The sequence below is a fragment of the Mirounga angustirostris genome, unplaced genomic scaffold (assembly GCF_029215605.1).
Source record: "Mirounga angustirostris isolate CCGP_5_RB_7025 unplaced genomic scaffold, mMirAng1.0.hap1 SCAF_9, whole genome shotgun sequence".
NCBI lineage: Eukaryota > Metazoa > Chordata > Mammalia > Carnivora > Phocidae > Mirounga > Mirounga angustirostris.
In genome coordinates this window covers 11,847,228-11,870,874 of record NW_026991717.1, presented here as the reverse complement: position 1 = coordinate 11,870,874, position 23,647 = coordinate 11,847,228, and the positions used below count along the sequence as shown (strand labels likewise).

The 23,647-nt window shown below is 51.0% G+C and overlaps 1 protein-coding gene across 3 annotated transcripts in view; it reads left to right on the top strand.

The window, feature by feature from the left end:
- FAM174B (family with sequence similarity 174 member B) overlaps positions 1 to 20,366 on the top strand; it is a 39,057-nt gene extending 18,691 nt beyond the window's left edge. The window contains exons 2-5 of one of the 3 annotated variants that reach the window (XR_010404845.1): positions 8,502 to 8,633; positions 12,712 to 12,785; positions 17,722 to 17,888; positions 18,559 to 20,366. Coding sequence is in view for 2 of the 3 variants with exons in the window: in XM_064569939.1 (XP_064426009.1) it covers positions 8,502 to 8,633; positions 17,722 to 17,731 (142 nt within the window). In the remaining variant the exon portion in view is untranslated. Of the gene's footprint in view, positions 1 to 8,501; positions 8,634 to 12,711; positions 12,786 to 17,721; positions 17,889 to 18,558 lie in introns of those variants that run through there. The other 2 variants (XM_064569940.1, XM_064569939.1) reach the window with 2 other exon arrangements.
- The last annotated feature ends 3,281 nt before the right edge of the window (positions 20,367 to 23,647 follow it).

The following is a 23,647-nucleotide window of genomic DNA, read 5'->3' as shown; positions in this document are numbered from 1 at the left end:
CGCAAGGCCTCTGGCCCCAGAGCAGAAGCCCCACCAGGCTTTAAGGCATCTCAGCCAACTGCCGGCCACTGCTTGATGTAGTCTCCCCCTCATTTTGTTCTCATTTTCTTTATGAATTTTTCTAAATGTCGAAGGTGACATGGGCTCTTTGCGACTAGTAGTGTGGTTTCGGCAGCATGCTGGTCCTTGAGCTACGGAACTACTTTATTTTTTTATTTTTTACTTTTTTACGGATAGACATATATTTTTAATTTTTATTTATTTTTTTAAGACTTTGTTTGTTTGGCAGAGAGAGAGAGGGAGCGCAGAAGCAGAGGGAGAGGGAGAAGCAGACTCCCCGCGGAGCAGGGAGCCCCACGTGGGGCTCGATCCCAGGACCCCGGGATCATGACCTGAGCCGAAGGCAGACGCTTCACCGACTGAGCCACCCAGGTGCCCCCTACGAAACTACTTTAATGGGATTAAAAATGAAATCAGCTAGGGTGGAGGGAAGGTTCGCCTGCTGGGTCTGGCTCCCGAAGTCACCGGATGCTCTGCGAAGCGACAGTGTCGGCTCTGGGTGGAGCAGAGGGGCCCCTGGGCCAGCTCCGGGAAAGAGCAGGCCTGACACGCGCCTGCTACGTTTAAAAATGTTATCTTAATTACTGACTTCGAATCTTACTTCCTTGTTTGTTCGTTTTAAAAATAGGTCGTACATTCACATGGTTCAAAGGTCCTGAGGAGCCAAAGACTATATTGTTAATAATCTTCTCACCTCTCGTCGCCTCGGCCACCGAGCCTCCTTCTCTGGGTGCTGTTGGTTTCCTGGGACACTTTCCAGAGATTTTAACAGTATAGAAAGGAGTGTAACATAGGTACATACACACACACACACACCTTTCTCTATTTTTAATAACAGCTTTGTAAGATAAAATTCCTATATCATACAATTCACCCATTTAAAGTGTCCGATTCATGGTTTTTAGCGTATGCAGAGTTGTGCACTATGACCCCAATCCATTTTATTTTATTTTATTATTTAAAAAAACTTTTTAAAAGATTTTTACTTATTTGACAGAGAGAGACACAGCGAGAGAGGGAACACAAGCAGGGGGAGTGGGAGAGGGAGAAGCAGGCTTCCTGCCGAGCAAGGAGCCTGACGTGGGACTTGATCCCAGGACCTTAACCGACTGAGCCACCCAGGCGCCCAAACCCCAATCAATTTTAGAAGATTTTCATCACCTCAGAAAGAAACTCCTAAGCCCATCAGCAAAACCCCCATCTCCCTCCCAACCCTCAGGCTTGGGTAAACACTCAATTAGGACCCATTTCCCTTCATACTCCTCTTTTCCAGAATTTTCCTGGCTATTCTTGTTACCTTTTTATTTTTTTATTTTATTTATTTATTTTTTAAAGATTTTATTTATTTATTTGACAGAGAGATACACAGTGAGAGAGGGAACACCAGCAGGGGGAGTGGGAGAGGGAGAAGCAGGGGGAGTGGGAGAGGGAGAAGCAGGCTTCCCACTGAGCAGGGAGCCCGATGCGGGGCTCGATCCCAGGACCCTGGGATCATGACCTGAGCCGAAGGCAGACGCTTAACCATCTGAGCCACCCAGGCGCCCCCTTGTTACCTTTTTAAAAAAATTTTCCTTCTCTGAGCTTTGGGATCAACTTGTCTAGATTCCCCCACAAAAATCTGTCAGTATTTTATTCGATTTAATTAAACTGGTAGATTCATTTGGGAGCCCTGAGATCAGTATGGAGGTTGAAACTTTCTTGTCAGAAGCATGGCACGTCCTCTTTTCGTTGACACGGTCTTCCGTGGCAGGAGGTGGCCGGCCACCAAAAGCCCTCGCAGCTGAACTTCTAGCTGCCTGAGAGTACCCACTCTGAGGGTGTGGGGACACCGGGTGTCTCAGCTGAGTTTCCTGCTCTCTTGTTGGAGGTTCTGGGATGTGGTGGACTAGATTTGAGTCCCACTTGCGGGTCAGGTCACTCAGTGCTTCCCGGCTTTTGTTTCCTTGACTCCATGACGCCTCGCTGGCTGGAGGCTCCAGTAAGACCATGCGTATGATGCCTGGCACTGAGCGTGCCCATCATGGTGGCTTCCATCACTGTCACCCCAGGGGAGCGATGATGCAAGAGGGCCACATGGGTTTGAGAGTCACATGTAGATGGTGCCCCACGGTGGGGGCAGTGCTCATGAATGGAGATCACATTGGAGTCTGAAGAAGGTGGACACTTGACTTGTGTGGGGTGTCCTGGGAAGGCCTTGCCGGGGAAATGGGAAAGCTGTGGCCCCATGGGGTGGTTGGGGCAGGGAGGCACCCTGGGGACCCACCACCAGAACCCCAACTGAACTGGGCATGTGGTAGAAATGGATATGAAATTAAAATTCAGGTGCGTGAGTCATCTAGAGGCACATAATGAAGGAATTGCAGAGCCGAGGTCCGAACTCCATCTCTGGACATGCAGTCTGTGGATCTGAGCGCTGCACCCCCAACCCTTAAGGGTTTGTTTGGTTGTGTTCCTCTTGGTGGGGGAGGGCCAGGACGGAGGCCTGCTGAGCTCCGAAGCTCGGCTCCCGGCCTTCGTGTTTGCACAGGCGGCGCAAACCCTCTTCTGACCAGCTGCTGAAAGGGCCTTCGAGTAAACAAATCCTCTGGCTTTAGGGTTACATTTCAGAGTACAAGAATCTTGAACTTCTCCTCTGTCTTGTTACGAATGTGTGTTTTGTCTCCTGTGGAAGGATCCTTTGTCTCTTAGAACTTCTCCGGTCTTGCCTGTTCCTGTGAAGCACAATGCGAACATTTACTTAAAACCACCATTTGCCATCCCTTCCTTCGCTGAGGCCACCTGCTTTAAAGGGACCTGTTCCAGGAAGGAGAAACTGTGTCAAGGGGCATGGGCCAGCTCTGTCTTTGCCTTTCTTTGATTTCCTGAATCTCCTTCTTTAGCCAGAAGCTCTATGCCCCACGGTTTTGGCAGGCTGCTCTTCTGCCTGGTCCCCCCAACCCTGTCCAGCCCCACGTGTGTCTGGGTTATGAACTCAGGTCTGACTCTACACCTGGGCTCTAGAACCAGGTGTCTAGAGCTTTCTTCTAGAGCTTTCTTCTCAGGCTGGTGAGCGAGGGCAGGGCCGTGTCCACAAGCTGACTCACTGTCCCCTGGAGAGACTCAGGGGACTTCAGAGTCTTTGTGGCCATGTGGACTTTGCCTTTTCCTTAGGCCGGTGTGCTTATAAACAGCCCTGTGGGAAGGAGTCACCAGGATGTTTGTCTTCTTAGAAAACCTGTCCCCCGGTGGCCCTAAGCAAAACTTCTTATGATATGGTCACTGAGGCACTTGGTACGTGGGGTCCTTTGTTTCTGGAGCAGGGATGTGTCCTAGGGTTTGAGAGGGTTTGACAAAATGAGAAAATTGTGCTTACAGGTGGAGGTTTTACCATTAGAATGTCGGAGAATCCCAAGATGGCGTGATGGTTATAGCCTAAGCTTCACATGGTGCTGTGCCTGCCTTCGGTCCCTTGAGACCCCATGGCGGTTCGGGTTCTCCACGTTGTGTGTACCAGAAACCCTGGCCCAGACTGGCTTTGGTAGCTGTCAAGGAGGGCTGGCTTTATAGTAGATTTGGAACTTGTTTTCTCTTCCTCTCCATCTGCCTTCTGCCGTGTTGGCTTTATTTTCCCTTTATTTCTTCCTCTCTCTCTTTCTTTCTCCCTTTCTCTCTCTCTTTCTTTCTCCCTCCTTCCCTTCGTTTTTTTTTTTTTTTAAGATTTTATTTATTTATTTGAGAGAGAGAATGAGAGACCGAGAGCACGAGAGGGAAGCGGGCAGAGGGAGAAGCAGCCCCCCTGCCGAGCAGGGAGCCCGATGCGGGACTCGATCCCGGGACTCCAGGATCATGACCTGAGCCGAAGGCAGTCGCTTAACCAACTGAGCCACCCAGGCGCCCTTTTTGTTTTTTTTTTTTTAAGACTTTATTTATTTACTTGAGAGAGAGAGAGCACAGAGGGAGAGGGCAGAAGCAGACTCCCTGCTGAGCAAGGTGCCCAATGCGGGACTTGATCCGAGGACCCCGGGATCATGACCTGAGCTCAAGGCAGACGCTTGACTGACTGAGCCACCCAGGTGCCCCCTATTTTCCATTTCTAGAAGGTGGCAAGATGGCTTACTTCATTTGGGTCTCAAGGCCAGTGGGTGGAGCATCTGTGTTCCCTCCTCCCAGCCTTGCTAGCAAAGGGCCATTGGCTCTCATTGGTCCCCACTCCCGCCCCTCTTGCCGCGGCCTGGGGTTGAAACACACCGATTGGCTCAGGCTTCAGTCCCATGTCCACTCCTGGAGCTGGGGGTGTGGTCAGTGGCCCAGCGTCCTCAGCTGCAGGGACCAGATGGGAAAGGGGTTCAGCCGGGCCACTGAAGATACAGATGCCGAAAGGAGGGGGGAGGTGGGCGCTGGCCTGCCTCAGAGCAGCTCAGGTCCTAAGGGAGCCACGATTCAGAAGTGTGTGCAGATCAGTCTGAAGTAGGAACGTGTGAGCTGTATTAAGTGGCAAGTTCCAGAAAAGTCTGATGAGGGCAGAGAGTTTCTCGGTGTTAACGTTGAGTGGGTGTGGAGTCTGGTGGGGGTGCGGAGTGGGGTTGCAGTTGGGAGTGAGCTGGCCCCTCGCCTCTTGGCAGGCATGGGCGGTTCAAGGTGACCACCAGGGAGCTCTGTTCTGGGGCAGCCTTTGGCCTTGGCCATGGGGATGTCAACCCCTCTGAGCCTCCTTTCCCTCAGTTGTGAGGCAGAAGCACCTTACAGAGTGATTTATGTTTTACATGTGATCCTTTGTGTAAATAGCTTAGCTGGACCCAGCAAGAGCTCAACTATGATGAACTAGTATTAATTTGAAAAGACGGGTTAGAGTGTCCACACTCAGAGAGCACAGAGCAGGACTAGGCGAGGTTATTTCGACTGGAGAGATGTCCATTTTCTGTTCTTCGGGGCAGGATGGCACTGTTCTCCAACTCAGACAGCTAGAGTCTGCGGGAGAGGCTCATGGATTGTTCGAACAGTTCCCCACTGCTAACTTGTACGCAGCTACAGAAGGAGGGGTTGCTTTCTACGGTGAGAAATATGTGGGGAGCCTCCCATCCTGCGCCCTCTGAGGGCAGTGCATCACACGTCATGCAGTAGCTGCCCACCACCTGCCCGCCTGTGAAGGCACTTGTCCATGGAGGCCTCTGCCAATGAGTCGGAGTCTCTCCAACTTCTCACAGGTCCCAGTTTCCCTGTTAACACGGCCAACAGTGGGCAGTGACATGGCTCCTTGTTTGTGAAGGGTTTTTGTGTCTCAGAGAGTCGATCGTTTGAAATGTAATTTCTTCAGCTCATTAGGTCAAAACTGGCATTTAAAGCATGTATGGGGGCTCTTATTGATGGCCTTTTGCACCAGTCAGGGTTCTCTAGTGAAATAGGACCAAGAAGATAGATAGATAGATAGATAGGTAGACACACACACACACACATGCACACACGGAATGTATGTCAATATATAACATATGAATTATATTATTAATACATTAATTAAATTAATCATTTGTATTAATATAATCAATAGATTGATACATATTTTTTGAGTAATTGGTTCACGAGATTATGGAGGCTGACAAGTTCCAAGATCTGCAGGGTGAATATGCAAGCTTGAGGCCCAAGAGCTTATAATGGCGCAAGTTGCCATCTCAAGGCGGGCAGGCCTGAGACCCAAGAAAAGCTAATGTTTCAGCTTGAATCTGAAGGTGAGGAAGAAACAAACAAAATACAGTGTCCCAGCTCAAAGGCAATCAGGCAGGAGGAGCTCTCTTACTCGTGAGAGGATCAGTCTTTGTGTTCTGGGCAGGCCTTCAACTGATTGGACGAGGCCCACCACACTGAGGAGGGCAGTTGGCTTTACTTAGTCTGCCAGTTTGAATGTTAATCTCATCCAGAATTACCCTCACGGACACACCCAGAAATAACGTTTGATGAAATGTCTGGACGTTTCATTTAACCATCATACCTTTGATGATATCTTGGGTTTTCAAATTCTTTCCTGAGGTCATGTGGTTGGAATGGTTGGCATTAAAGCAAGTAGGCCATGACATTCTAGAGGCTGCTGGTGGTTTCCAGCTTCTCCCTTGGGTAAGTGTTCAAGGACCTTATTTTAAACTAAATAGGTTAATTTTCTCATGACAAGACTCTATAAACAATCAGGAAGGAGGGAGGTGATTTTATGGGTGATAGGGATCCATTCCCATGAAGCACAGCTAAAGTCAGAGCCTCCAGAACCTTCTTCCAGGGTCAGTAGTCAGTCTTGCCCCAGGGCCAATGACTAAACTAGGTTTCAAGTTCCAAGGGGGCACAACGAGGTTTTCAAATCAGATTTTGCATTTTCAAGGCTTCACAGTATGTGAGAAAGAGTTAGAAACAGCACTGGGACTCCTTAGCCTGAAACCATCTTGGGGTGTCCGTCTCTTTGGGCATCCACATGGGGCTTTCTCACTATAGATTGTGTAGGGTGAGTTATGCCGAAGATACGGATACACATACAGATAAATACATATTTTTCCTGTGTAAATGACGCTTTTCATATTTTTGGTAAAGCATACTAGGTAAGAGTATGCAAAGAAATTACGAGAAACCTGAAAGCTTCTTATTTCATCGTTGTACAAACTGACCAAAGAATTTCTGTGTGCCGGAGACCGAGAGATCTCGTGTGTGTCTTGAATGTGGTCCCCATCTGGGAACAGCTTGCTGTCTGCAGGAGCATAGGATTCTTCAGGGCCCTGTTTATGATTTTTTTGGGGGGGAGGGGCTTGGCTGGTTTCTCATAGTATCAGATATACTCAGAAAGGAGGAGGGACACCATAGACTACGAGGTATTTGGGAAAGCGTTCAAGATCGTGGAGAAATAAATGCAAAGAGCATCGGTAGTCATGATAATAGTATTATTCCCAGTGGGGCGTCATAAACTTTCAGCCATGCCCTGATGAATATTGCATCCTTTGTGCAGAGTGACTAACGCCAGAGACTGAAAGCCTTGTCTTAGCACTTTCCCTGTGGCCCACAGTGACCCTTTACCATCCTGGAGGTAAAAAGCTTAGTGTTAAAACTCACTATCCTCGGGGCGCCTGGGTGGCTCAGTTGTTAAGCGTCTGCCTTCGGCTCAGGTCATGATCCCGGGGCCCTGGGATCGAGCCCCGCATCGGGCTCCCTGCTCGGCGGGAGGCCTGCTTCTCCCTCTCCCACTTCCCCGCTTGTGTTCCCTCTCTTGCTGTATCTCTCTCTGTCAAATAAATAAAATCTTTTAAAAAAAACAAAAACTCACTTTCCTCATAAATCCTCATGATGGAAACAGTATTGACTTGTTTTTACAAGTGCTTGTCATCTGAGAGAGGCTGTAGCACTTCTGTTTATTATTATTACTAACGGTAATTTTTGCTGAGGTCCTCCTGTGTTGCAGGCTCCTTACGTGCACCATCTCATCTAATCCTCTCCTGCCTGTGAGCGACAAATACTATCCTTACCCTATCTTATTTAGGAGGAAACGGAGGCTTAGGGAGATTAATTGACTTGCCCGTGATCACACAGGTAGAGGGTGCCCGAGCCCTGCCCCGGATCCCACCTGGGTGGCCCACGGGTGCTGCTCTCAATGCCACTTGTGCTGGGAGTGGGGATGCACGGACACAGTGGTGCCAGGTTGAGGGTGAGGAGCAAGGGGGCGAAGGACAGGTGTGTCACCCCCATGCAAACGCGGCGCTGGATCCTGTCTTCATTGAGCATTTTTTTAAAAAAGATTTTATTTATTTGAGAGAGAGAATGAGATAGAGAGAGCATGAGAGGGGGAAGGGTCAGAGGGAGAGGCAGACTCCCTGCTGAGCAGGGAGCCCGATGCGGGACTCGATCCCAGGACTCCAGGATCATGACCTGAGCCGAAGGCAGTTGCTCAACCAACTGAGCCACCCAGGCGCCGTTCATTGAGGATTTTGATCTTCTGCTCATTGCAGATTTTCTTTGCATTAGTTTTGTCCTTTTAAAAATATTGCATTGGGGGGGCGCCTGGGTGGCTCAGTCGTTAAGCGTCTGCCTTCGGCTCAGGTCATGGTCCCGGGGTCCTGGGATCGAGCCCCACATCGGGCTCCCTGCTCGGCGGGAAGCCTGCTTCTCCCTCTCCCACTCCCCCTGCTTGTGTTCCCTCTCTTGCTGTGTCTCTCTGTCAAATAAATAAATAAAATCTTTAAAAAAAATAAAAATATTGCATTGGGGCATTATTTATCTGGACGACTGGGCTTTGCAGTGCTCAGGGCAGGCATAATCATCTCCACTTTGTGGGTGAGGACCAGGAGGGCTAGCGAGGTCAGGAGTCCGTAGAGGTCCCCTGGCCAAAAGGGACGGAGCTGGGACGTTCGCCAGGGCTCCTGGGAGCTGGGCTGGAAGTGGCAGCATGACTTAACTGTGGTGATCCTAGCGTTCTCAGGAACGTGTCTCTCTTCTTCCAGGTCGGGAAAGAGGTTGAGGAAGACCCGCAAGTATGACATCATCACTACTCCAGCTGAACGCGTGGAAATGGCCCCACTGAATGAGGAGGATGACGAGGATGAGGACTCCACAGTATTTGACATCAAATACAGGTATGGGGTGGGGACGGCAGTTCCCTCCTGGGCTCTCGGGCGTAGGATGTTCACCTTGGAAAACAACGTGAGGCCAGGCGTGGCGTCCACGTGTCCTTGTTCTTTGGTTGCGTGTTTGACCTTGGGGCGTCCTGCTTACGGAGGGATCTGCTTTGATCCCTTCCTAGAATGCACAGCCCCCAGAAAGCCCGCAGAGAGATGCTTGCAGAGAAGCGGCTATTCCTGCTTTCCCCAGATGCGGATGCTGGTGAAATGCGCTCTGCATGAAGAAAAGGGGGGCTGAATGTCAGACAGCGAACTCGTCACGCACTGCGGGGGGCGGGAGGTGGGGGATGGGGTCTGAGCAGCCGCAGAGGCCACACGTGGTGCACAGAGATGGACACTTCTCTTTTAGCCTCTCTAAAACTCGTGGCTGGGAGCATGGGGTGGGATGGGGGTTACTCCCTGGATGGAATTTACTGATGAGCTCCAAAGGCAGGGGCGTGACCGAAAGGCAGCCCGTAGGAGAGTCCGGAAGACTTTGTGACTTCAGGGCTGTAGTTTGGTTTTCGGATCCTTTTAGAGTGTCCTTTGGATATGTGAGATGCTCACTGTAAGGCTGGGGGCGAGCATAGTTGGGAAACAAGGGCTCAAAGCCTCAAAGAAGAGTAAGCTGTTTGCCCAGCGTTCCGGTTATTACCAACAGAGGGGAGACACCGATCGGGGCTGGACCCCATCCTGAGCTTTCCCTGCCAGAGTTCTCCAGAGAAACAGAACCAATAGAAAGATTTATTTTAAAGGTCCAAGTCTGAAGGTCTGAGAACCAGGAGAGTCAGTGATGTGAGTCCCCATCCAAGTGTAGGAAAAGACCAGTGTCCCAGCTTGAAAACAGCAAGGAGAGTGAATTCTCTCTTACTCACCTTTTGTACTATTCAGGCCTCCAGCTGATTGGATGAGGCCCACCCCCAGCAGAGAGGGGCATCTGCTTCACTCAGTCTACTGATAAAATTGTTAATCTCCCCCAGAAATACCTTCACAGACACACTCAGAACGGTGTTTGACCAAATACCTGGGCACGCTATGGCTCAGTCAAAGTGACGCGTGAGATTAACCAGCACACATAGCTTCTCCATACTTGAGAAGGCACATCTTCCACACCTCTCCTGACTTGTTCTTGATCAGCACAGCCTTGGCTGTTCTTGGCCCTTCTGTGTAAATCAGTTGTCAGAATCCGCAAAATGAAGTTTGGGATTTTGACTCCATGTATCAGTTTAAGGGGAATCAGCCCCTTTATGAGAAACCCTTCCAATCTATGAATATGGGTTGACTTTCCATTTATTTAGGTATTTAAACAAAATGTCTTTCAATACTTTCAAAAATTTCTCCATAAATGTTTTATAGGTTTTTGTTAGCTATATTCCCAGTATTGATATATCCCCAAATATATATATTTGTTACATATCTCCAAGTGTAAATACATATATGTGTGTGTATGTGTATATCTTTAACCTAAAAATACTATTTTGTCATCATGTCTGAAAAAAATGCCTGCATTATCATGTTTATATACATACCAATATTAGAAACAGTTTGTTGATGAGTCACACCTAAATCTTATTAAGAACAGGTAAACATTAAACCATGAATTGCTTATCGTAGATAGCAGAATAAACCATTAGCTGTAATGTGCATGTTAGGTAAATAGCCCTCTTTGAGTAGAATCAAAACACTCAGTGAGGGGCGCCTGGGTGGCTCAGTCGTTAAGTGTCTGCCTTCGGCTCGGGTCATGGTCCCAGGGTCCTGGGATCGAGTCCTGCATCCGGCTCCCCGCTCGGCGGGAAGCCTGCCTCTCCCCCCTCTACTCCCCCTGCCTGTGCTCCTCTCTCAATGTGTCTCTCTCTCTCAAATAAATAAATAAAATCTTTTTAAAAAAAACAAAAACACTCAGTGATACTCATCCATTTGACAACATAATATACACATAATAAAGTTAGTGATTGTACTGATTTTGTTGCTTAGCCATTTTATCTGTCTCACATTGAATGCACAGAAATAAAACATAATGTGGAGAAAACTATGTCTTCATTATTAGTCACAGTGAAAAGGGTCTGCTGCATCCTGCAGACTTGGGAGTATTAGACACTGGGGAGCACTTGAGGGCTTACGTGGATCACTGAACTGTTTTGATTCTGAGACACTGAATAGAATCCCATCCGTATTTAGTGACTGAACCAACGGTGGAAGCCTCAGATCTCACAAAACAGGAAAAGACCAAAACAGAGAGATAGAGCCGTCAATCTGTCCAGATATTCTATCTTTAGACTCGTGCTTTGGTGTAAGGTGGAAAAGGGGGCCCTTTCTTAAGTACCCGGATACACCTATTATTGTGGTCTGAAGACTGCTGGGGTGATATTGTGTCTGGGATCATGAAAAGAAGGTACATACTGAAACGACCATCAGATTAAGAAAATTCCAGGCTTGTCTTAGTTCTTCAAATAATGAAGCAAGCGCCTCTTCTCGGCTGACAATTTGTGCTGTATCAACACTGGTGCTTTTTTTTTGCAATTTTCGGATTTGCATTCTGTCTCCGGTACTTATTTCTCTCTTAGCTGGAAGTCTGTACCTTCTGGCCATCTTTGCCCAAGTCCCCCACCCCCAACCCTCTGCCTTGGGTAGCTACCAATGTGACCTTTTTCTTTTCTTTAAAAGATTTATTTATTTATTTATTTGAGAGAGAGAATGAGAGAGAGAGAGCACATGAGAGGGGGGAGGGTCAGAGGGAGAAGCAGGCTCCTTGCTGAGCAAGGAGCCCGATGCGGGACTCGATCCAGGGACTCCGGGATCATGACCTGAGCCGAAGGCAGTCGCTCAACCAACTGAGCCACCCAGGCGCCCAACGTGACCTTTTTCTACGAGTTTGGTTTTTTTGAGATTCCACATACGAGTAGGATCATGTGGTATTAGTCTTTCGCTGTCTGGCTTATTTCACGTAGCATAACGGCCTCAAGGTCCGCCCATGTTATTGCAGACGGCAGGATTTCCTTCTTTTTTTTTTTTTTTTTTTAAGATTTTATTTATTTATTTGAGACAGAGAGAATGAGAGACAGAGAGCATGAGAGGGAGGAGGGTCAGAGGGAGAAGCAGACTCCCCGCCGAGCAGGGAGCCCGATGCGGGACTCGATCCAGGGACTCCAGGATCATGACCTGAGCCGAAGGCAGTCGCCTAACCAACTGAGCCACCCAGGCGCCCCTTGTTCGGTCTTCCTAAATGGTCAGTCGCCTTTGGGCCCGAGGACTGGAGCAGTCTTGTGTCTCTTGACCCGGCTCCAAGTTCACTCGCATCCTGATATCATTTCAACCCGAGAACAATGCAAACTTCCACCAGGAGCTACTTGAAGTTCAACAGGGAGGCAGGGGAGTGCCTGGCGATAGGAAAGCCTATGGAAGGCCAAAATGCTGACACCAGGAAAGTAACTGAAAATAAGAGCCAAATACTCGATTTTCTAAATACTCAACGGAAGACATTGGAAACACACCCAAAGGAAGCCTAAGGAAGGGAGGCAGCGCCCCTGGCCCCCTCTGCCTTCTCTGCACCTGGAGCAGCTCCCCTGCCATCCCTCAGCCCCTGAAAATGTCCTCTCAACCGGTGAGCCGATCACTGTCTGCAGGGCTGCTAAAACCTCCGGAGACATTGAGGTGCCTGAGGGACTTAAGGTAATTCCTGTCTTAAAAATTACCACGCGGGGCACCTGGGTGGCTCAGTGGGTTAAGTGTTTGACTCCTGCTCAGGTCATGATCCCGGGGTCCTGGGATCGAGCTCCGTGGGGAGTCTGCCTCTCCCTCTGCCCCTCCCCCCTCTCATGTACTCGCTCTCTCTCATTCTCTCTGTCTCAAATAAAAAAAAAAAAAAAAAAAAGGAAGACCGAACAACAGCTTTCTTGAGTACAGGTGTAATGTATGCTGTAGACATGACAAACAAGAGAAAGGAAAAATAAAAATTACCTGTAATCTCACTGCTTAACGGTAACCACTAGAGTGTGTATGAGTACGTATCTGTGAATTTTCTTTTCTTTCTTTCTTTCTTTTTTTTTTTTTATAGAAGTAGGACTGTGTTACACATGCTGTTTTGGAATCGTTTCCCACCTGAACGACACATTACAAACAACTTTATAGGTCAGTAAGTTTGAAAGAACAAGGATTTTAAGACCCTTTTTTTTTTTTTTTTTAGATTTATTTATTTATTTGATAGAGAGACACAGCGAAAGAGGGAACACAAGCAGGGGGAGTGGGAGAGGGAGAAGCAGGCTTCCCACGGAGTAGGGAGCCTGATGCGGGGCTCGATCCCAGGACCCTGGGACCATGACCTGAGCCGAAGGCAGATGCTTAACGACTGAGCCACCCAGGTGCCCCACCTTTTGCAATCCTTCTTATGCTAAATATATATATATATTATTTTTAAGGCATCATAAAATGTTCCTTCCTTTTTTTTTTTTTAAAGATTTTATTTATTTATTTGAGACAGAGAGAATGAGAGACAGAGAGCATGAGAGGGAGGAGGGTCAGAGGGAGAAGCAGACTCCCCGCTGAGCAGGGAGCCCGATGCAGGACTCGATGCGGGACTCGATCCCGGGACTCCGGGATCATGACCTGAGCCGAAGGCAGTCGCTTAACCGACTGAGCCACCCAGGTGCCCTTTAAGACCCGTTTTATGTTCGGTTGAGGGTTTTTGAGAACTTCCTTGTCTGCACCTGATAATCTGCTCACGGGTACTTGTCTTTCCTGTTTAGACATAGCTCAACTAAATATTGGGGTTCCCTCTGGGAAACAGACTACATTTCAATCAGTGCAGCTGAATTGGGACCTTGGGTTAGTTTATGAGTGAGTGCAAGGAGGAAAACCGTGTTCTTGGATCCAGGGCACCGAGGCAGCAAGTCGGTTCAGACTGTTGCACGTGCCTTTGTTTGATAACACTTTGTGACTTGGAGCCTGGACGCATCGGCCAGGCAGGAAATGGGGAGAAGGTGGCCAGGGCAAGGCTTCTGTGCAGAGCCCTCTTTTTGGGCTCCAGTGCAACTGGGATGCTCTAATCCGTGAGGTAAGACCTCCGGTGTTTAGGGCCGGATGTGGTGGGGGCTGGAGTGGGGGGAGGGCAACAGAGTCTGTGGAAATGAATTTCCAGGCTAATTAGAGGAAAGAAATGATGGCTGAACAGATTACAGAGAACCCTGGGGTTTTGAAATGATTCCATATTTCACAGGACGTTTGAGTCCCGGCCGTTCGTGCTTTGAGCTCGGTTGGCCCAGCGTGCAGCTTGGCTGATGTTTTGGGTCTCTGTGCACCCCCGCCTTATTACAGGAGACTTCTTTTTTTTTTTTTTTTTAAGATTTTATTTATTTATTCATGAGAGACAGAGAGAGAGAGAGGCAGAGGGAGAAGCAGGCTCCCAAGGAGCAGGAAGCCCGATGCGGGACTCGATCCCAGGACGCTGGGATCATGACCTGAGCCGAAGGCAGATGCTTAACCATCTGAGCCACCCAGGCGCCCTACAGGAGACTTCTGTGATCCCCTCTAGGCGTTTCCCCAACGTGAGGCAGATGCTGCCCTTCCTCCTGTTTGTCCGTGGCTGGTACTGGTGGCCATGCCATGTGCCGCCCAAAGGTAGGCTGCTGGGAGCCTGGGAGACACGCCGCTCCCACCCACCGTGCGTCCGGGCCCAGTTCCTGTGCCTCTTAGGTTTGCAGAAGATGTGGACTGTGGGAATCCAGTCATGCATTCTAGAAATGCCTGCCTCCCACCCTCTCCGGGGTAGAGCTTCCTGTGGGAATCTCATTAGAAACCGATGAGATTTTTGCTGTGACGCCTAGGCGCTGGGCCTGGTATCTTGTCTTTGGAACAGCGGGCATCGGGTGGCTGATTGCAGCCAATGGCCCCTGGACGTAAGGCTGGGAGCAGGAGAAAACAGATTGACTCGCTTGTCCTAGACTGAGGCCCAGGCTCAGAGTCCCCAGGGACAGCCAGTGGTGGATGCTAAGTGCGCTCAGCGCAGTGACTTCTGGAAGGTTGGGCTCAGAAGGCCCTTTTGCGTATCCCGTGCTTCCTCATCTCCTGGAACGAAGGTTCTAGAGTGAGGAACAAAGCTGTTAGGAGCATCAACCTGTGGACAGCTGTGGAGGCGATGGGTATCCTGAGCTTCTGAGGCCCGGAACGAATCGTTGACCTGCAGGCCCCTCCCCGGGGATGCCCGAGTATCCTACCTGGACCTGAAACAGAAGCAGAGTCATCCCCAGAGCACTCGGAATGAAGCTCAGCCTGCCCTCTTCCTTACAGGATGCCGAGCTTGTGTGTGTAAAATAGGCATGTCATGAGACCTTTTGGTTTCCCTGAAAAGGAATATTGGCAATCTGGGTTCAGTTCTCGGTAAGGTACTGTGCACCTTAGAACTCTTTTGAGTTTCATGTCTGTGAGGGGAGAACCTATGCAAACAGGAATTTGTATGGCAATGAAAATTTACCGCTAAGTGAATGTGACTTACTCAGTTTCCTGCCTACACACACACACACGCACACACACACACCCACCCCCACAGAGTTTATAGAGCTACGTAAGAATCAGGCAAAAAGGAAAAAAAGGAAAAAAGAAACCCAGCACAAATAATCCTCACTAGCAATGCTTTTGTAAAAGCTAGCCACGTTATCCAGTGGTTTCTTCCTATGTTTGGTGTCCTGGGATGAAAGCCACAGGCCTGCTGATGGGCGGTGGTGATCCTCACGTCTGTCTCATGCACGCTCCCAGACGGGGCCTCGCTACCTCCCTCGGCTTGTCCTTTATTCCTGGGGCCCATGTGCCCTGTTCCTGAGGGGTCCTTCACCACTGCACAAAGGGGTCAACTGCCAGGCGCCGGACAGGTGCAGAGGCAGGTATTCTGTGGGGAGGACTCTTTCTGCTGACAGACAAAGCATGGGACATGGACAGGTTGGGACACGTCCCTGTCCTTCTCTGCGATGGTTATGACCCAATGTCGTTGGACAGGACACTTGGAAATTTGAAAGGAATAAGCAGGGAGCGTGGCACCTAAATGCGTCCTCACATCTCAGGGAACTTCCAACGGGGAATGGGGGGCGGGCTCAGCATGGAGACTCTTTCAGGTTTATCTTACTGATGAAGCAGGAATGTCCTTAGCACTTTGGCTCTTCTGGGGGGAGACAGAGAGGCTGAGAGCATCCTTTTAGAAATCTCTGCTCATGCCCCGCTCCATGTGGCCAGCTTGTGAGCCTGCTTGGTGCAGTCACTGGGAGTGAAGATGGGTGAGCCTGGCCTGCCCTCCGGGAGCTCGTGCTGAGACGGGGACACAGCCAGGAACACTGACACAAGACAGCCCCAGAACCACAGGGGAGGAAAGAATGGGGTACTGTGGACAGCCGGGAGGGGTGCCCCTCCTGGGCAGGAAGCTCTCCCCAGAGGAGGTGCAGCTTGTGGTGAGTTTGAAAGGAAGCGCCCCAGAGCAGGTGGACGGGCAGGGAGGGAGGAGTGAGGGCGTTGCAGGAAGAGTTGATATAGCATGTGCGAGTTTGGGTGTGCAGAGGGAGAGCCAGGTGAGCTGCAGCTGTGAGCTGCGCACCCCCCCCTGAGCCCTCCAGAGGAGAGCCCCAAAGCTCATGAGCTTGGGGAGGCAGCAAGATGAAGTGAGGAGACCTAGGGTCCGTGTCCATGGTGCCCTTGGGCTTCCTGAATCAGTGTCACCGGCGTCTGAAGCCAGCCCCACTGCTCAGACTTGCCATGGAGCTCCCCTCCTTCGGGAGAGGCCGAAGGAGCTGGTGACCCCCAAGGGCGGTTGCATGTGCCCAGAGCGACTGCTCCCCCGTGGAGGTGTGTGGAAGCTCTGTTGTCTTCTCTTTTCGGGCAGTTGCCCTGCAGGTTTAGCTCTGCTGTGGAAGAACTGAGGAATTGTATCCAGCATGGTGATTCGTGGGGGCCCCCCTGTGTCTGCCCTCTTCCACTCCACCCTTCATGTGCGTTTATTCTATATAAGCACAGGGGTGGACACAGCTGCCTGGGGGGATGGGCGCCCATAGGGGTCCTGGCCGAGGACCCTGGGGTATGCTCTCGTAGCATTGCCAAGATGTGCCATCTCTAGATCAGCAATATCGGCATGCCCATTCTTGGTTTGGTCTTTGAGAGCTTTGAAAGCCCCAGGCCCCCGGTGGCCCCCCACCCCGCCCCCGCATCCTCAACATTGAACCTGCAGTGGATGCAGCCTGATTGGGGGGGCAAGCCTGGTGGGGGGGTCTGAACACTTGAGGTCCAGCAGTCTGCATCTGTAGGAGGGGGGAGTGCCTGGGCTCGTGGATGTTAGTCTGGGAGGTTAGCCCCCCACTCCCCAGCCCGGGGGAGGGGGCATGTGGGCGCTGGAAGAAAACCACCCCATGCAGGACACGGCTGTGACGATTTTTCTTTTTTTTTTAAAAGATTTTATTTATTTATTTGACAGAAGCAGTGAGAGAGGGAACACAAGCAGTGGGAGTGGGAGAGGGAGAAGCAGGCTTCCCGTGGAGCAGGGAGCCCGATGCGGGGCTCGATCCCAGGACCCTGGGACCATGACCTGAGCCGAAGGCAGACGCTTAACGACTGAGCCACCCAGGCGCCCCACGATTTTTCTTTTTCGTCTGTCGAGGAGGGTACCCTAGTGGCCAATAGGAGGATGCCCCTATTTGGATTTTTTCTTGAAGTTTTTATTTGGACGTCATTTCCAACTTAAAAAAAGTTGCAAAAGCAAATATAGTATACTCTTTACCCAGATTTTCCTGGTTTGACATTTTGCCTCATTTGCCTGATGATGGCTCTGTGTGTGTGCATACGGATTTTTTTTTTTCTGAACTATTTGAGGGTAAGTTACATATATCATGTCCCTTTCCAGCAAATACTTAAGTGTGTATTTCCTAAAAATAGGATGTTTGTGTCTTTTAGAAAGTAGTTACCCGATAATGATAATATTTATATTTGGGAATCATGTAACATTTTGAAAAGATGTTCATAATTTTATAACTTCTGTTAAATCCCCACTGTTTTTACATGTGTGATTTTTGTGTTGCCCGTGATCAAACACGAACAGAGGACGGTGATGGGTCTGACCTCGCAGATTTTCCCTCCTTTCCTGAGTCTCTTTGGATGATGTCTTGAATGGATTTAGTTTTCAAGCTTTCTTTCATTCACTGCACAAATGTTCCTTGCACCCGCTACGTTGCCTGGTACCATGCACTTGGTGCTGGGGGTTTGAAGGTGAGTGAGCTCAGACAGGGATCTTGCCTGCAAGGAGCTCCCAGCCTAAGCAAGAGCCAGAAATGAATCAGATGATGACATAAATCAGGGATTCACAAACTTTGGCCTGTGGGTCAAATCTGGCTGGCGGCCTGTTTTTGTATGGCTCATGAGCCAAGATTGATTTACATTTTTAATGGTTGAAAAAGAATTAAGAGAAAACTAACATTTCATGACGCGGAAAAATTGTTAGCAGATCAAATTTCGGGGTCCACAAATAAAGTTTTATTGGAACACCGCCATGCTCAAGCATTTTCATACTGTCCGTGGCTGATCTTGCTCCACAGGGACAGAGTTGAGTAGTTGCCATGGAGAATGTAGGACCCACAAAATGAAAAAATATGTACTCTCTGGACTTTTACAGAGAAATTTTGCGAAGCCCTGGTGCAAACACTGATAGAAGTGCTAGGAAGGAGGGATACAAGGACAAAAGAAGTTGTGTGCTAGTGAGTCTGCATGGGGAGCTAGGATCCTGAGCTAGGACCTGAAGGAAAGGAAGGACTTATCTTCCAGACGGCATGTTCAAAGGTCCTGTGGTTGGGGAGTGTGGCCTGCAGGTTGGAGACCATTAGGGTCAGAATGGATGCAGGGTTCTGCTGAGGGCACTGACTGGTTCTTCCTTTTCTTTCAGGTAAAATCTATTTCCAGCATGTGGGCATCCTGTGGAATGTTGGTCAGCTGCAGCCTGGGGTGTGAAGGATCTGGAAGCTGTCTCGTCTGAGGTGTTGAAACCAAAACAAACATTGTTGTTGAAACTCTGACACCCTTGCGTGTGTCAAACGACAGCTCCGAATGTTACTGCAGGAGAGTCGCCTCTACCACCCTCTGGATGCCCCTTTAAAATGTCACCCTTTTCTCCTCAAGAGGGCTTTTGCCTTGCTAAGGGACAGGGGTAGAAACATTTTGACTTAAAAAAAATAATTTTAAGGTAACTGTTGACAAAAGTAAAGAGTAAAGTTCAGAAGTTAACAGGAACCTAAAAAACGCAAAAGCCTAAAGGATATTCAACTTATAATCTCTGACATTCTGCTCTCCTGGATCTACGACATTCTAGACGTCTGACCTTTTGGTGGTCTTTTGGGCTTGGTCAAATTCTGGTCTGCTTTTGGTGACGGCTGTGCAAAAGTTCAAAGTGGAAATGTTGAGAACTGGCAGCCCTAGCAGAAGTGTAACTGGTGTTTCTGGCTCCTTTTTCCTTTTTTAAAAAAAGGGTTCAGCAGAATCAGGTGTAGCTAGTTCACAAAGAATTCTGAGCATCAGGGAAAAACCTATATGTGCAGGTGTGTGTGTGTGTGTGTGTGTGTACGTACACATAGAATCATTTCTCCTTTTTTGGGGGGAAGAAGCAGTACAAGGCAGCCTTTGGTTAGGAACATCCTCCGTGTTTCTCTGCCCTGTTCTACACTGTTGCTCTTGGAAATGTAATTTTAAAAAATCACCGTGGTGATTCAGATGAATGGGGATTGGGCTGGCTGGAAAAGGCACAGGGTCGGGGACCGGGTTTGAAGTTGGGTCTAGGCCAGGCTGGACTGGGAACCCTGCGGGACCCAGGAGGTTACCGCAGCAAGGCCCCTCCCGCAGGTGTGGTTTGGGGGTCGTGGCTTGTTTCAGAGCTTGCATGCCCAGATGTCTGCTGGCTTCCAGAAGCAGGGCTGACTTCTCGGGGTTGATGGAGACCTCGCATTTTGCTGTTTCCTGGGGGTTGAGATTATCTGCTAAAACCAAGCAGCTTCTGCTAAAGCTCTGTTAGCAGTGCCTTTGGGGCCCTGGGACTCTGTTCTTTCTGGAGAGGGGTTTTGCTTTTCTTTTTCTTCTTCTTCTTTTTTTTAATCCCCTCTTTTCTGTTCTGGCATTCTGCAAGGTTTGTGCGTTTGCCGGTGGATGCCTGCCCGTTGGCTTTGGATGAAAACTCTAGCCTTTGCTGACCCACCTGTTCTCAGATTCTTCAGTTTCCTGAGAAGGGCAGTCAGTGCGGCGGGGTCTGGGGGGGCCCCCGGGTTCCCGAGTCCCTGGCTGTTGGGAAGGCACGCTGGCCTCTGCAGGACAGAGGGGTGCCCAGGGAGATGGCTTGGGGAGGAGCGCACCTTACAAGCAGCTGTCCCTCCACTCCCTCTGGCTCATGGGTGGGTTCTCTTTCCCTTCTGCTCTCCTCCGCCCTGTTTGCCCGAGGCGCGGGCCTGCTTTACCTCTCCCCTCCACCGGGGACTCATGGGCCAGAGTGGTGACTCAGTGGGACCTGGGCGCCCTCCGAAACTTGGAACTGGAATCCTGTGTGTGGGGCGAAAGCCCAGTGCTTCTGCCTTACACATCAACACCGGGGCCACCTGCCGGGTGCTTTCCGCTGGGCCTGGCAGACGGGGCGGCCACCAAGAGTGACCTTCCAAGTCCCAGAGCTTCAGCACCGTGTGCTCCTAAATAAAACCCTTTCGGCATGAGCCACGTGTGCCTCGGTTTGGATGTGTTCCGAGGAGGCACCAGCGAGGCACCTTTCGGTGGTCAGGGGTGCGGGCACACAGCTGGGAGGAAGGCAGGGGTGGGGGTCCCGGGGGAGGGGCTTGGCCCTGGTGGTCTAGAGGACAGTTGAGGAATGCGGTGGGGCCGGCGGGGACGAGGGCGTGGGAGGGATGTTTCCGCACCTGCTCGTTTCCTGGAGGCCGCTGCTTTGGCGAGGAAGTACTGAGCCTGCACCGAGTTTGGAGAATCCTGGGGTATCTCCAGAGAAGACACAACCACTTGTGTCCGAAAGTTGCTGGCTTCTTACTGCCCCCTACCTCCTTGGCTTGGCTTCAGCTGGTGAGGAGCAGGAACGCGCGGAGTCCCAGCCGGGTGGGCAGGTCCGTGAGGAGACGCCAGGAAGGAAAGCACGCTTGCTTCCATCCTAACGGGGTGTCCTTGGAAGTTATGGAGGCGCTGGTGGGCGTGCTCGGCCTTCCTCTTCCCAGAAAAGCGGCTCCTGCTCACTTCTCTCACAGCTGGATTTGGCAGGTGGCTCTCCCAGCAGGGCTGGGGGGGCGGTGGGGAAGCCAGCTCACCCCCGGAAGGTCCTGTCAGCTAGGGTCTCCTGTGGGGTCAGGTCCTTCAGACACCCAGGGAGGGGCCACGCTGGTGGGGGAGAGGAAGCTTGTCCCGGAGTCAGTGGGGGTCCCCCAGGGTTGGCCCATACTGCACCTTGCCTTTTATCGGGGGGGGGGTGGTTCCATTGGGGATCCACCCCCACCATGCCCCCCTGCGACACAAAGAATGCCTGTCTTACCTGGTGTAGGACCATGTAGGACCTAGGAGAGCCTGAAGGGAAAGGCGATTCATAGTATCAAAGCCCTTCCCTCTACTGCCTGCACATTATTCAGGAGATGGTTGTTCCATATGGTGTGGGGCTGGGGGAGAGACTGGGTGGTTGATGCAAAGGGACTTTTTATAAGGAATCGGCACCCTGTCGCTGAAAGTCTTGTCCATCTCCCCTCTGTGCCCCCTTCAGTGGGAGTCTTGTGTTTAAGTGGAGTCAGAGGGAGATGACCCAGAAGAGCAAGATCCAAGGGATGGGATATAGCCGTGCCCCAGGCCTGCGAGTGAGACTGAGGCAACCATTTCAGCCGATTGGACAGCTGCCCTTTCCTGAAGAGGGGAGCGGAGGGAGGGGAGAAGAGGGAAGAGGAGGGAGGGGAGAAGAGGGGAGGGGAATGAAGAGGAGGGGAGGAGAGAAGAGGTGAGGGAAGGGAAAAGGGAGGGAGGAGAGAAGAGGGAAGAGGAGGGAGGGGAGAAGAGGGGAGGGGAGGAGAGAAGAGGGGATGGGAGGGAAGAGGAGGGGAGAAGGGGAGGGAAGGGTACTCAGCACAGGAGAGTGCGCTAGTGCAGGGCTGGGGGAGGACTCCATGCTGCCTCCCCGATGGAGCCCCCTGCAGCCCCCTGCCCGCTGCGCACCTCTTCCCAGAGCAGAGTCATGAATTTGCAGGACCCGATATTGCTGACAGTTCTCACCATTCATGGTCTCCTGGGTCTTCTGAGGGTATTGGCGTTAGGTCTTGTCTTCGGCAATTAAGTGGTTTCATCCTTCGAGGGCAAGGGGCGAGGGGTGAGTGGGCTCTGGGGCCCCCATGTCTGCTACAACCTGCCAGCCAGTGTGGAGAAAGGGTCTGCCCCAGCAGGCCCCCCAGATGGCTTCCTGCGGAGACAGGTGGGGGCCAGGGCTGGCCTTGGTGTCTTGAAACATTCTTGTGGTTTGTACTTATGGACCCCAGAACACGTGGACTCAAGCGCACACGGCACACAGCTTGTGAAAACGGTTTATTTTGCATTGTTTTAATTTTTTAATTATTTTTTTTGAGGGGGGAGGGGCAGAGGGAGAGAGAGAATCTTAATCCCAGTACACAGCCTGATGCGCATCTCATCCCATGACCGAGATCATGACCTGAGCTGAAATCAAGAGTCGGATGCTTAACCACCCAGGTGCCCCTATTTTGCATTGTTTTGGAGAACCAGGCAGGCTCCCACGTTCCGGAGGTGGCCGTGAGCACACCCTAGATTGCTACCCGAGTCTTCGGTCCACCAAGTGCTTGGGTGTGCGTCTCCTTGGAAAGTGTACTCAGAACGTGCTGAGGTGTGAGATTGTGTGTGCAGTTGGTTGGCTTATCAGCAAGCTCAGTTCTCCCAGGGATGGGTTTTCCACGAGCTACGCAGACATGATAGGAACACAGGGAGCTCTCGTGTGTTGGCAAAGCCGGGGGCGCGGGGCCTGGGCTGGAATGTCTAACCGCTGACCTGTCGTGGGAGCTGCGGGCAGGTAGGAGTGTGGTGACTTTTCCTCCGTGTCTGCGGGAAGACCAGCCAGGGTGCCGAGCCCCGCGGGAAGGAGAATCCGGAGGCGGCCAGACCCGCGTGGGATTCCTGGTCGGGCTGCCGACAAGCCGACAAGCCGTGTGAGCCTGGCCTCACCCCTCCCAACGGCCATAGGGGAGGAGCAAGCCTACTTCTTTGATGATTGTGATCATTAAAAGGAATGATCCAGCAAAGCTCGAGCTGCATGTGCCTGGCACAGAGTCACTCGGGAAATTGTCACCGCTGCCCCCCGTCACTGGTAAGGTTTGAGTCCCTCCTGTGGGCCAGGTGTGTTTGCATCCAGGCTCTTGTTCAGCTCCTTGGGAGAGTCCTTTCTGTAGGCGTTCGCCTGGAGGTGCTGCTCTCATTTCCACGGGTCCTGGGCTGTGCCCATCCACAGCCGCACATCCTCCCTCACTCCCCGTAAGAAATCACATCTCCTGTGGGCCCAGCACTTTCATGGCCTGGGAGTCCAGCCAACCATGTGGAGAGGCTGGTGATGGTCTTTGTTTTCTCCTTGGAGGCACGGGACTGGGATGGTTTTGCCGCTGTGCAGGGTCAGCTGGTTAAAAGGGGCAGGTCTTGGGCCTCGAGTCTCCTGCCCTCTCCAGCACTTTCCCCTAAAGAAAGGCAGGGGGGCATCTCTTCAGAGACCATATAGCAGCTGACTTGTGGGATGGCATAAAACATCTGAGCTCTGGGTCAAGGACCCTGAAGGTCACGTGTCCCGCCTGGCACCCCACCCTCTAGAGGGCCGCATTCTGGCTGTGGCCTCCTCATGGGATCCATGTCCTTCCCTCTCCAGATCTCATGCTAGAATTCTCTGCCTCAGTGTACCTGGCTTCCCGGGACGTCCTGTCTAGGGCCGCTTGCGTGTCTGCACCGTGGCTGAAGAGTGGCCAGGTGTG